Here is a 13,033-nt window from a genome sequence, read left to right as displayed (position 1 = left end):
TCAGTTTTAAAAATATCTGCATGAAACAGAAACAGCAGAGCTGAATGAGATGCAGATTCACTCTCGGCCAGCAGGTGGCGCTTAAAGCGTTTCCTTGGTTTCCATTGTAAATCGCGATTTGTTTAGCATCTCAACCGATTTGAATCGTCACATATTTAAATCGATTTTCAACTGGCTCACGGTTAATCGTTACATCCCTAGTTCTCAGGTACCGAAATTCGGTACCCAACCCTAGTAATGATGCTGAAAACTCAGCTTTGTATCACAGGAATAAATTATATTTTAAAGTATATTAAAATAGAAAATGTTATTTTAAATTGCAATAATATTTCACAAAATACCAGGGTTTTTTTCTGTATTTTTGATAAAATAAATACAGCCTTGATGAGCACAAGAAACTTCAGTAAAAAATATTATAAATCTTACTGATCCCAAACTTTTGAACGGTAGGGTAGACACATGTAACACCAATACTTACAAAAAAGTCCCCCCGGTACAAAGTCCGAAACCCAACAGGAAGTCTGTTATTTTGAATTTTCTTGGCAAGTTTTGTGCTGTTTTGCCATTTTCAGGTGTTGTATTTAAATGAACTCCTCCTAGAGATTTACATAGATCAACACCGAATTTGGTCATTATAATCTAAAGCCCTTTGAGACGTTAAATTGCGAAGATCTTGCGTTTTCGTTGAAGGGCGTGTCCGTGACGGCCTGACAAACTTTGATGTTTCGCCATGAAAAAAGTTGTTGTTATAATTCAGGCATACAATGTCCGATCTGCACCAAACTTCCCATGTTTGATAAGAGTCCTGTCCTGAACACATGCCCATGCCCATATTCAGTTATAGTCATAGCGCCACCTGCTGGCAACAGGAAGTGACGTTTTACTCTATATCTCCTCCTCCTAGAGATTTAATGACATCAACATTATATTTGGTCAGTCTAATCTAAAGGCCTTTGCGATGTTAAATTGCGAAGATCTTGAGTTTTCATTAAAGGGCGTGTCTGTGGCGGCCTGACAAAGTTTGATGTTTCGCCATGGGAATAGAAGGTGTTGTAGCTCAGCCATACAATGTCCGATCTGCCCCAAACTTCACATGTTCGATAAGAGTCCTGGTCTGAACACATCTAAAGGCCAATATTCAGTTATTATCATAGCGCCACCTGCTGGCAACAGGAAATTACTTGTTATACACAAACTTATACATTCAATGTCCAATCTGCACTAGATTTCACATGTTTGGTAAGAGTCCTGGCCCGAAGACATCTAAAGGCTAATATTCAGTTATGCCCATAGCGCCACCTGCTGGCAACAGGAAATTACTTGTTATACACAAACTTATACATGCAATGTTCAATCTGCACCAAACTTCATATGTTTGATAAAAGTGCTGGCCTGAAGACATCTACATACCAATATTAAGTTATAGTCAGAGCGCCACCAGATGGCAGCAGGAAGTTTGGCACATATAAATGACTTTGACATATTGCGTCTATATTTACTACTTTAAATGCATATTGCGCACCTTTCACTGGCTTCCTAAAGTGGCGGTGAGCCCGGGTGCCTTATTTTCTCGCTTGAAGGTCATTTCATTTTTAAAATGTTTTTTTTTTTTTATAGTTTTGGCCTTGTCTGCCCCTGACAATAATCCTGTTCAAAGAAAAGAAAGGATTTTTGTTTGTTTTTATTTTTTATTTTTTATTTACTGGTGTCGAGACCCAGTTCTCTCTTTCTGTTACGGATGACCCTATAGGTCGTAACAAAAGCATAATAGAGATTTACAAGCACTTTTTAAAAGGCTGGTCATTTTTGACCTAGAACTATAAATTAGAATTTGATGATGATCGGAAAAAGGACCTTAAACCTGGAATCAAAGTCAGGTCTGTATTGCTACTACCCTATAATGAGCCTATGCAATGTACACCATAAGAGTGATGTGCTGAGCTTCATGCCTATAATATATATACATACATACATACATACATGCATACATACATACATGCATACATGCATACATACATACATACATACATATAGTAGTTTGTAACAGGCAGCTGTCTTCCTGCAGATGAGGATCTAGTGAGATCTTGAAACTGAAACATCACAGAGGAAATCTAACAGACTGAGAAGATGCTATGAACATCCTAACCACATATTTTTGGTCATTTTCATGTGTGATCCAGCTGCATCCTACCCAGGCAGCAGTACAAACAAAAGTTTGACTTGGTTGTTGGAGCTTATTTCAACTAGACTGTGATCTAAGTGTCTACTTTATAACTGAAAAAAAGAAATAAAATCTGGTGCATACTTGAAACATAAAAACTACACAGAATGAACCTGATCTCGTTTAAAACTGAAACTACACAGAGCCTTTTCAAAGCCTTCAAGGCTTTATAAAATTGACTGATAATTAGGTCAGAAGATGCGCTTAACCAACTGCGGCAGTCAGGCTGAGGCCAATTATAAACTCAAACTGTTTCAAAGTGCTGAGTAGAGACATCAGTTTCAAAGGTAAATCAGCTTCACTAAATTTTAGTGGCCGAAGCCTTGATTTTCACATGGTCAACAACGGATATAAATGGTATTTTAAGATTCGCTATATAAAATGTACCACTGCTGAGTAAAGAGAATTAGAAAAGTAAAAATACGCAACATGGTCAAATTATCATTATATTGTTCTCCCTATTGTTCTCTTCTCATTTAAAAAAAAAAAAAAGACTACTGCTTCCCTGCTCATTAAAACTGTCATGTGGTGCGACCAATAAAGTCATGTGGTCCAACCGACACATCAACTAATCCTGTGCATCAAGAATCAATATGTTTCTTAAAATATTAGATAATTTGACTTTTAAGGCAAGGTAAGTTCAGGTTGTTAAATGTCATGTGGTGCGAGTCGTCGTAAAATTTAATATTTATAAAATGATGATCTTTGTAAAAAAAAAATGTTTTTATCTTTAAAAATATGTTTAAAAACTTTAACATATTATGCATATGTATACACTAGACATGGGCCGGTATAAGATTTTGATGGTATGATAACCTTAATCACGGTTTCACGGTATTGTCATTACCGCTCTAAAGTGTGTTATTTTTTAATTTTTATTTTAAATTTTTTTTAAAAACTTTTTTCTGCTGAACACAATATATTTTGTTTTTGAGCAACATACAGAATATTAGGAACAGTAGAATTTGTTTATTTTTTCTTTGATTTGTTTCCTAAAAAGAAGAAAAATAAAGGCTGACCTAAATCTGTAATTACAGTTATTTAAATGTATACTTATATAATTCATATACATATAATTTATATAATTTCACATCATTTAGTTATATATTCATATAGTTCATATTCATAATTTGATTTAATAATAACCCAATTTGAAGCAAAAACAATGTTCTGTTCTGACTAGCTTTGTGAAATTATAATACATGCCTGAACGAAGCAAACAGTCGGAAAGAAGTGAGACTGACCGGCCGGTCACCGATCCGGGCCGATCATGAGGAAAATCGGCCAATTCCGATCCCTGGCCGATCGATCGGCGCATCTCTAATTGCAACGCATTTTGTGCAAGTCCAGAACAGAGACGAGCTGCAATAAGACAAAAAACGGCCGGTTGCCGATCTCGTAAGTTCCAGGGGAAGCTCCTTAATTTCGGCCATCCTACACACACGTGACTGACCGCTCGCACCAACAGGAGGAGGAGGGTCGTGTTACTCTCTACACTGCACTCAACCTGAGGGATTCCTACGCTTTCAGTCTTTGAGGAGACTTGAAAAACAACGCATACCGCAGGAACGGTATAATGGAAAATATTAGTGGTTTTGAAACAGTGAAATTTTCAAATCGCGGTTTACCTTGAAACCGGCAATCGGCCCATGCCTAGTATACACAAAAAATATGACATTTTGTGTACAAACTGACCTGAAATATAGGCTAAATATATAAATACTGTTTCTAAACCAGAACAAACAACCAGCTAAGGCCATTCATAATGTGTACGAACATCGTCCATCATCATCACTGCATTTTAAAAAGTCCCATCTCATTTTAAAACCAAACTTGCGCCCTTGATGGAGATGAACATGATATGGATATGGTCAGTGGTTCTCTAATACTTCCTAAGCGTTTATCTTCATCACTCTCTCTCTCTTTCACACCCACACTGCCACACATCCCCTCCAGAGGCCCAGATGCTCTTTGCCTTCCAACCCACTGCAGCACAATCAAGCCCAATCCCTGATTATCCCATATTAAATGAACCGGATCAGTCACAGACAAAGTCTAATAGAGCAAGTAATGTGCATGCTAACTTCACTGACAGTCCAGATGAGTGAAGTGACACTAAATAGACATGGAGCTGTTATGTTTTCATTGTACCACAATGGAACATCTCAACAATACTAGGAAACTAAATTGTTTGCCTGGATACTTCTTATAAATCCACTTAAGAATGAACACTCAAATGCAGTGGTGTATGATGCAGAAAAGGGGTGGGAAAGGGGAAAAATATGCCAAATGCAATGGCTAAATAAATACAAAGATTTTTGTTGTTGACAAAGACCGTGCACACAAGCAGACTGCATTTTGGCAAGAATTTTACAGATTTAATTTTATTTAAGGATGTTTTTGTTAATGTTTGCACAATGTCACCCAGCACAACATCAAATTTATTGTAATATTTTTCCTGAGTCACACCACTGCTCAAATATACTTCCATAAACTAACAAATATACAGTCTAGCATGATGTACATAATGTTGCCTAAGCACAATTTTAAAGTAAATATAAAGTTTGGTGTTGGGATCTGGCCTTTGATCAGCATAAAAGTTATGCATAAACTTTTATGCAGTGAGTATGTCTCATAGAGCAACACGTGCGGTTCCATCAGATTTGGTGCCTCTTCCTCTTTCCTGTTCTAGTGTCATTGCGGAGTGTCAAATCGGAATCAACTCATATCTATGTCACAGAGGTGTTGTGAGAGCAAATTATGGACACTCGGCTGATCATATTGTGAGATAATTACATGAGTTCTTCTGACGCTTTGATACATTCTGCATTTAACTGATAAAACTGTCAGAAGAGAAAAACTTGCGCACTGCAGTTGACAGTATATGGACAACAAATGACAATCAAGCATTAAAGCCAACATGAGTTTTAGTGGATGAAGTCAGTTCTCCTCAAGTTTACACAGGTGTCCTAGAGCTACCACATGTATATTTTATAATATGAAAAATATCTGTCTGACAACCAGGAAGTATCCAAATACTTTTTTGGTTAAATTTTGAACTGTACATGTATTTTTGTACAATTTTATTAAACAATATTACAAAAGCGTAAGTAGTGTTGTTGTGAATATCACTACGGCTGTGATGTGACTGTAGCCATGTTGATATTCAGTATGACAGCATGATAATGTGTGATATTTTAGTTTTATAAAACTGTTCTATAAATGTCAAATAAATGTTGAGTAACTAACCACCAACCAAAAGAGCTTCTAAATAAACCAAAGCATCATACTTTGTCAACAAGCTGCACACTGACTGAAAGCTGGACTGGATCATAAATGAGTGGAATGAAGCAACAAATATTCTCCCAATTTCCTCACTAGTAAAAGACCTCCACCACAAGCAAAAGAAAACACAGATAGATTTTGCTTTATAAATTTTCAGAGGCCATTGTAAACAATCAATCTCTAATACTATTAAAATATTAAAATGCAAGTAACTTCAGTTTTAAAAGATCAAGCAGTGACTATTCACTCAAAAATTAAAATTTTCAGAAAATTTACTCACCATTCAAGATGTAGATTTAAAGAAGTTTAGCATTACATCACTTGCTCACCAATGAATAGGCTACTCTGCAGTGGCTGGTATGGTTTGAAGTTAAAAATGTCTTGATTAATTTATTACAAACATGCAGCTTTTTGCTTTGAGGTTAATTGATTGACTGGAGTCAAGTGGGTCCATTGGTGAGCAAGTGATGTAATGATAAATTTCTCCAAATCCGTTTCAATGAAGAAACAAACTCGTCTACATCTTGGATGGAGAGTGAGTATATTTTCAGTACATTTTCGTTTTTGAGTAAGCAACGTCCTGTGACACACATTCCTAAAATGTTTCAATAGACTGACATGTGACGACATACGCATAATTGCCTATTTGATAAGTGATAAACAGTGGCAGCCGACGTTCCTTCTGAAGGGAACTGGGAAGGGAAAGGTGATAAGAAACTGGTATGGTAGGAGTTTTGAGTTGTTAAGTCTGTCCTACCTGCAGAGGAGGAGTCGTCATGGTCGGAGCTCAGGTATCCGTCAGGTGTGCTGCGTCCAGACCCGTGAGAGCCGCGGAGCGCGAGGGAAGGAGACAGCCTGCCATCATCCGAGTCCAGGTCTCGACTCAAGCGGACGCGAGGATTCAGCCGCGGACTCTCGCGGACGTTACCCTTTGGGTTGAGAATGTTTTTTCGTAGAAAGTTTTCGTTGAGCTCCACGTCCTCGAACTCGTGGTCACTGTCCTGCTCGTTTATCCGTTGCTCGGCAACGCAACGAGAGATGTCGCGCGCCGCTGAGTGTTCTCGCGGAATATCGGGCTTTTTCCGAGGAGGGACGAGGATGGGTTTACCGGTCTTGCTGCCCCGGAGTAACGTTATGTCCCGGACGAAAGGCTCGTCCCCGCCTTTGCTGTCTGAGTCGCAAGGACTGTCCTTCTTTGAATCTGCCTTGCCCTTGTTGCACCGTCTCTCAAAGTCACAAGTTTTCTTCTGCGCGATGGTGGTCTGCAGGTAGATCACCTTGAACTTCTCCTCCGAGAGAGCCTGCTGTAACACCTTCAGATTGGCTTTGCATTTCTCCAGCTCTGCCTCTATGTCCTCCACCGAGCTGGGGTTCATCACGGGCGCTTCGCCGTCGGGAAACTCATTCCTCCAGTGCTTCTCAAATTCCGCCTGTTCCCACATCGTCAAAGCAGGGGAGGAAAGTCCTTGAATAGGTTGTCTCGTTCCTACTAAAACGGCTAGGGTTCACTGTCTCAAACGCCTGTTGTTAAGTAGCGACTTCATTTTCTCTTTCGCGCATATCCACTCACACTCACACACCACATATCAGTTTACAACTGAAAAAAACTTTCAGCTTCCGCTACATTGGAAAGTCGTGACGTCAGCTGGACACGGAGCCAATCAGATCCGTTAGCCGTTTACATCTAGACGTGCAAAATCCCAGCCTGTGGTTGCTTTTTTTCACACCATTGAAGCCCCACCTGTTGAGTAAACACGCGTTTGCCTATTAATATACATTTCAGTTCAGGTTTACAAATAAATGTACTCCCAAATGTAAATAAAAAAGTCATAGTTACAATTAAACTGATACAAAAATAAATAAATAGATTTTAAAAAGTCGAGTAAATACTAGAAAACATTTTTTAAATGAAAATAACAATAGTTAATCAAGCATCATAATAACATTAAGTAACATAATTCAGCAAAATAATAGCAAACAAGTCTAAAAAATAAAAGTAACACTAATCATTAACCAATATTTAATGATAATGTATTATATTAAAATATATAACATTAAATATAAATGCATCAAGATGGAGCAACAGAAATGATGAGTAAAAGTTTAGTAATAAAGGCAAAGACATACAAATACCCTTGTAATTTCTGAATCAGATGAGGGGTTTCATCAATTTGCTTTTTTGCATGTTTCATGCCTTTCTGCAAAAAAAAAAAACAAAAAAAAAAGCTCTTGACTTCAGTGTAGACACATTTTTTCTTGTTAAACGGCTGCTTCCAAACTGTAATAATGCATTTTGTGTCTTGATAATTAATGGATTTAATCCTAATTCTGCTCTCTATGCATTATTTACAAGAAAGATTATTGCAGACATCACTGAAGAATTGCATTGATTATTGACAATAATAGTTGGGAAGAGATTGGTCATTTACGCAAAATGAAATTTCCCTGACTCTTTTACTGAAGTGTCCTCCAGTACGTTTGAGGTCAGATTTTTATCTCCCAGTTGAGTCTAATTCACGGTCCATTTTCTGTTCAGAGTTGCCAGGGTCTATTCTTCATTCAGATTCCCCTTCTCACCCCGCTGTCAATACCATTAGCAGAGACGTGCAGGACAAATTTGATATGGGTATCATCGTGTCACTGGAGAACGGGAATGGCCAGGTTCCAGCAGTTCTATGAGAAACTGAAGATGAGAGATGTGTGTACTGATAGCCACATATCACATCGGAGATGAGAGGGGGCAGAGGGATCTGCTGCATGGATCAATCCACTTTAGAAAGTCTTTAGGCGCTTGAGATGCTACAAATGCTACATTTTTTTCTTTCTTTATAAAAATTACTATCCTTTTCATTTCTGCAGCTTCGCAGTGCACAATCAGACAAAGCCCTCACAAGGGTTTTAGTATGTGTGCTTATGCATTAGCACCGGACATTCAAATGCAGTTTCAGCTGGAATCCAAATTAATAATTCATGACATTTTGCATCCTTTGATCCCAAGTTCAACCTGAGCCCTTGTAATATGTATTTGTGTGGGACATTCAGTGGTTTAGCACTATATAACTATATATTTATTTTAACATGTTAACAACCATACAGGTGGTTTAAAGGGATAGTTCGGCAAAAAAAAAAAAAAAACTCTGACATAATTTACTCACCCTATTTTGAAGAATGTTTAAAATGTTTTGTTTAAAAAGTCAGTGGGGTCCAAAACAAGACTGAAAATCTTTTGAATTCATTGTATGGAATGAATGAATGAACAAACAAACAAATAATTGTCTCCTGTGTTCAACATAAGAATTTCATACAGGTTTGGAACTACGTGAGGGTAAGTAAATCAGGATTATTATAATTAAACTAAAGCTAAAATTATGGAGAAAAAAAAAAAATTTTGTTGCTTGAAATAAACGTTAACTGAAATAAAATGAAATTATTATAAAAAAAATTAATTCAGCTAGTTGTCAAAGCAACATTTGTTTTCATTTAGTTTTACTAAAATAAACTAAAACTGAAATAAAAATATATAGACATTAACAACAGTAAGAGACAAAACACACAAAAAATACTGAAACGTCAATGTTAAATGTTAAAATTAACAGTTATAGTCACCGTAATAAAAACAAAATAAATAAAACAATTTAAGAAATAAAAAATACAAAAATCAATTCAAAATATTAGAAAAACCATAATAGTATCTCGTTAGTACACTAAAATAGTACACTAAAATAACACAAGTAAATAGTAAATTTTTTAATTTAATGTATAACTTTGTGAAGGAAATGACATTTTCAAAAAAGAAAACAAAACAAAAACTAGAAAAAAAAGAAAACTAGATTTCTGTGTGGGAGGAAAAAACTATGAGTAAGATGGTAATTATGAGGAAGTTGGGGGAGGAAAGAGGAAGAATGGTCTGTTACATGAGAAACAGGAGACGAGTGCATTCACTGAAGCTAATGCAGTCATACCTCTGAAAGGCCGAGGGCTCGTCTCATCACATCTTCAGCTGATGCAGAACACTCAGTCTGCATGAATCTAGTAGAATTCTTAGCATACCTAACAATTATTCACCAATTATTGTAGTTATGCCAAAGCCACCGGGTGTAGAGCCATTATAAAACTGGCATGTGTCAGAAACTGAAGACCCGATTAGGTCATCCTTTATTTGATACGCATCAATGCATTTAACTCCTGCTTGAATAGCAGCCAAAGAGAGAAAGTCTTCCTGTAAATTCAAGCTTGTTTTAGTAGCTCGTACCATCATTCGATGGAAGGTCAGTACAATATCTTTCATTTGGCAAAGAAAGAAACCTTTAGAAGGCTTTGTTTCTTTATTCCAGTTACATTTCTGTCCCAGAACTGCAAGGTCATTTTTACTAAAAGCCTATTCAACTTTTACCGATCAGCAGTGACTTGTAAATGCATGATACATAACTTGGTTCAGTTACCATGGTGATTCACACATTAAAATCACTCCACACTTTTTAGTAAACTGAGGAAATGGATTTGTGAAAAAGGAGGGACACAGTGACATGCATGATGCACCACATTACCCATCTGTGAGTAAGACACAAATGACAATGAATCTACTATATGATGGTGATTTAACAAAGATTTAGACGCCCATTCCGTGTTAGTATGCATATTTGCCCATCCCACAGATCATTTACAATTAGTATGACGGAAAAATTCACTATGTGGCATTTGTTCACTAATGAAAACATATATTTTGCTGATTAAAGCAAATGTGGCTGAAGATCCCCAAATCCAAAACAAACTGGATTTGGGAATTCAGGCTGCTAGTACAACAGTGCTTTTTAATATCTTGGAATCAAGGGCAGAAAAGGAAGGAAGTTATTTTCTCAATGATGAAGTGCTGCCCTCTAATGGTCAATCTGTACAACCAAACATGGAACATGAAGGATCTTAAAGGAATAGTTTGCCTCAAAATGAACAATTTGCTGAAAATGTACTCTTCCTCAGGCCATTCAAGATGTGGATCAGAACAGATAGGGAGAAATTTAGCATTACATAACTTGCTCATCAATGGATCCTCTGTAGTGAATGGGTGCCGTCAGAATGAGAGTCCAAAATGTTGATTGTAACAAAATAAGTAATCCACACAACTCCAATCCATCAATTAACTTTAAACCACCCTCTATCCATAATACTTTCTTCAGTGAAAAAGATGTCTCGTCTGAATCAGGAGAGAAATATGCACAGATCAAGCACCGTTTACAAAAACAGTCCAAAACAGTCCTAAACAAATATGTTGGTGGATTTTGATCTAAGAGAACAACAGGGGATGGACTTTTACACTAGTGGAAGTTTTATTATGGATTATGGACAGGTATTTTAGCCAGAAGTGACAGTTAAAATTTAAAATGCCTTAATGATGATGATGAATTTGTTTCTTACATTCACATAACTTTTTGCTTCACAAGATGACTGGAGTTGATGGACTGGAGTCAATTACTTGTGGATTTTTGTGACGTTTTTATCAGCTGTTTGGATTCTCATTCTGACGGCACCCATTCACTGCAGACAGAGGATCCATTGGTGAGCAAGTGATGTAATGCTAAAATGAAGAAACAAACTTATAAACATCTCGAATGGCCTGAGGGCAAGTAAATTTAAAGCAAATTTACAAAATGAATATTGTTATTTTCCTCAGAAACAGAAACTGAAATCAGCTAAACCTGTATTAAGGACTGTAAAAAGATGGACTAATGAAGCAGAGCAGGATTTACAAGCTTGTTTTGACCTCACTGATTGGAGCGTCTTTGAAGCTGCTGCCACCGATCTGGACGAGCTCACAGAGACTGTAACATCTTATATCAGTTTCTGTGAAGACATGTGCACCTTATTTACTTGTTCTATTTTTTATTATCTGTGTTTTTTGTTCTGTCACTGTCATTCTGTTACACTGTGGAAGCTTCTGTCACGAAAACAAATTCCTCGTATGTGTAAACATACCTGGCAATAAAGCTCATTCTGATTCTGATTCTCACCTTCATGTAATTCCAAACCAGTATACAATGTGAATCAGTAAATTAATGTTTCATTTTAAAGTGAACTATTTTTATAATAGAGGATCTGTTGAATTAAAAAGTGGAAAGTGCAAAGTAGATTTAATGAAGACAAACCTTTTTATTATTTGTTTTGAAAAGATCTGTGTGAGACAAAATAGAAATCTCGAGGCTTTATGTAAATGGTTTACATAATACATTTACATTATGAAATTATTTACTCCATATTAATTCATCTCATTAAGACTGACGAGACTTCATGTAATACAAATACATTGTGACAATGCCTATTACATTAAAGTACATTATATTCCACATTTTGACAACATTTAACTTTTTCAAGCAACACTCAATTCCACCTGGACCTTAACGGCATCATACAACACAGTATGTAATCAACTGGATGGAATAATTGGTAAATGTATTAAAAATAACCAATATTCTTCTTCAATTTGAAATAAATTAAAAACATCAGTTCACATAAAGTGAATATACAACGGGTAAAATAAGTATTGAACACATCACCATTTTTCAGCACCAAGGTGCTGTTGACATGAAATTTTCACCAGATGTAGATAACAACCCAAGTAATCCATACATACAAATGAAACAAAACAAACAAGTTCAGAAATGACGTTCTGTGTAATAAAGTAAAATGACCCAGGGAAAAAGTATTGAACACGCTTACTGAAATTGATTTAATACTTTGTACAAAAGACTTTGTTGGTAATGACAGCTTCAAGACGCCTCCTGGATGGAGAAACTAGTCGCATGCATTGCTCAGGTGTGATTTTGGCCCATTCTTCCACAGAGTCTTCAAATCTTGAAGGTTCTGTGGGCCTCTTCTATGAACTCTGATCTTTAGTTCTTATTTTCTATTGGATTCAAGTCAGGTGATTGGCTGGGCCATTCTAGCAGCTTTACTTTCTTTTTCTGAAACCAACTGAGAGTTTCCTTGGCTGTGTGTTTGGGATCATTGTCTCGCAGGAATGTCCAACCTCATTTCAGATTTTTATCAAGAATGTCTCGGTACATGTTTCCATTCATCCTTCCTTCAATTATATGAATTTTGCCAGTGCTACACCATGATGTTTTGGGGTGATGTGCAGTGCCATTTGACCTCCAAACATGGTGTGTATTATAACATCCAAAGAGTACAATTTGTGTCTCATCTGACCAGACTATATTCTCCCAGTATTTCACAGGCTTGTCTAAATGTTGTGCAGCAAACTTTAAACGAGCTTCAACATGCTTTTTCTTCAGCAATAGAGCCTTGCGTGGTGAGCGTGTATACAGGCCACGGCGGTTGAGTGCATTACTTATTGTACTTATTTTCTTTGAAACAATTGCACATGCTAATTCCAGGTTTTCTGAAGTTCTCCACAAGTGATCCTTGGCTCTTGGACAACTCTTCTGATAATTATTTTCACTCCTCTGTCAGAAATCTTGTGAGGAGCACCTGGTCGTGGCCGGTTTATGGTGAAATGATGTTCTTTCCACTTCC

At 36.8% G+C, this 13,033-nt stretch overlaps 1 protein-coding gene across 1 annotated transcript in view; it reads right to left on the bottom strand.

The window, feature by feature from the left end:
• Window positions 1–7,082, bottom strand: part of abr (ABR activator of RhoGEF and GTPase) — a 204,277-nt gene extending 197,195 nt beyond the window's left edge. The window contains exon 1 of the mRNA XM_016517311.1: window positions 6,264–7,082. Within this exon, the coding sequence (XP_016372797.1) occupies window positions 6,264–6,948 (685 nt within the window). The 5' untranslated portion in view covers window positions 6,949–7,082. The remainder of the gene's footprint in view (window positions 1–6,263) is intronic.
• Between the last annotated feature and the right edge of the window lie 5,951 nt (window positions 7,083–13,033).

Source organism: Sinocyclocheilus rhinocerous, unplaced genomic scaffold (assembly GCF_001515625.1).
Source record: "Sinocyclocheilus rhinocerous isolate Xijiao unplaced genomic scaffold, SAMN03320098_v1.1 scaffold1319, whole genome shotgun sequence".
Lineage (NCBI taxonomy): Eukaryota > Metazoa > Chordata > Actinopteri > Cypriniformes > Cyprinidae > Sinocyclocheilus > Sinocyclocheilus rhinocerous.
Note: the sequence above shows the minus strand (reverse complement) of the source record. Positions and strands in the feature narration are given on the sequence as shown.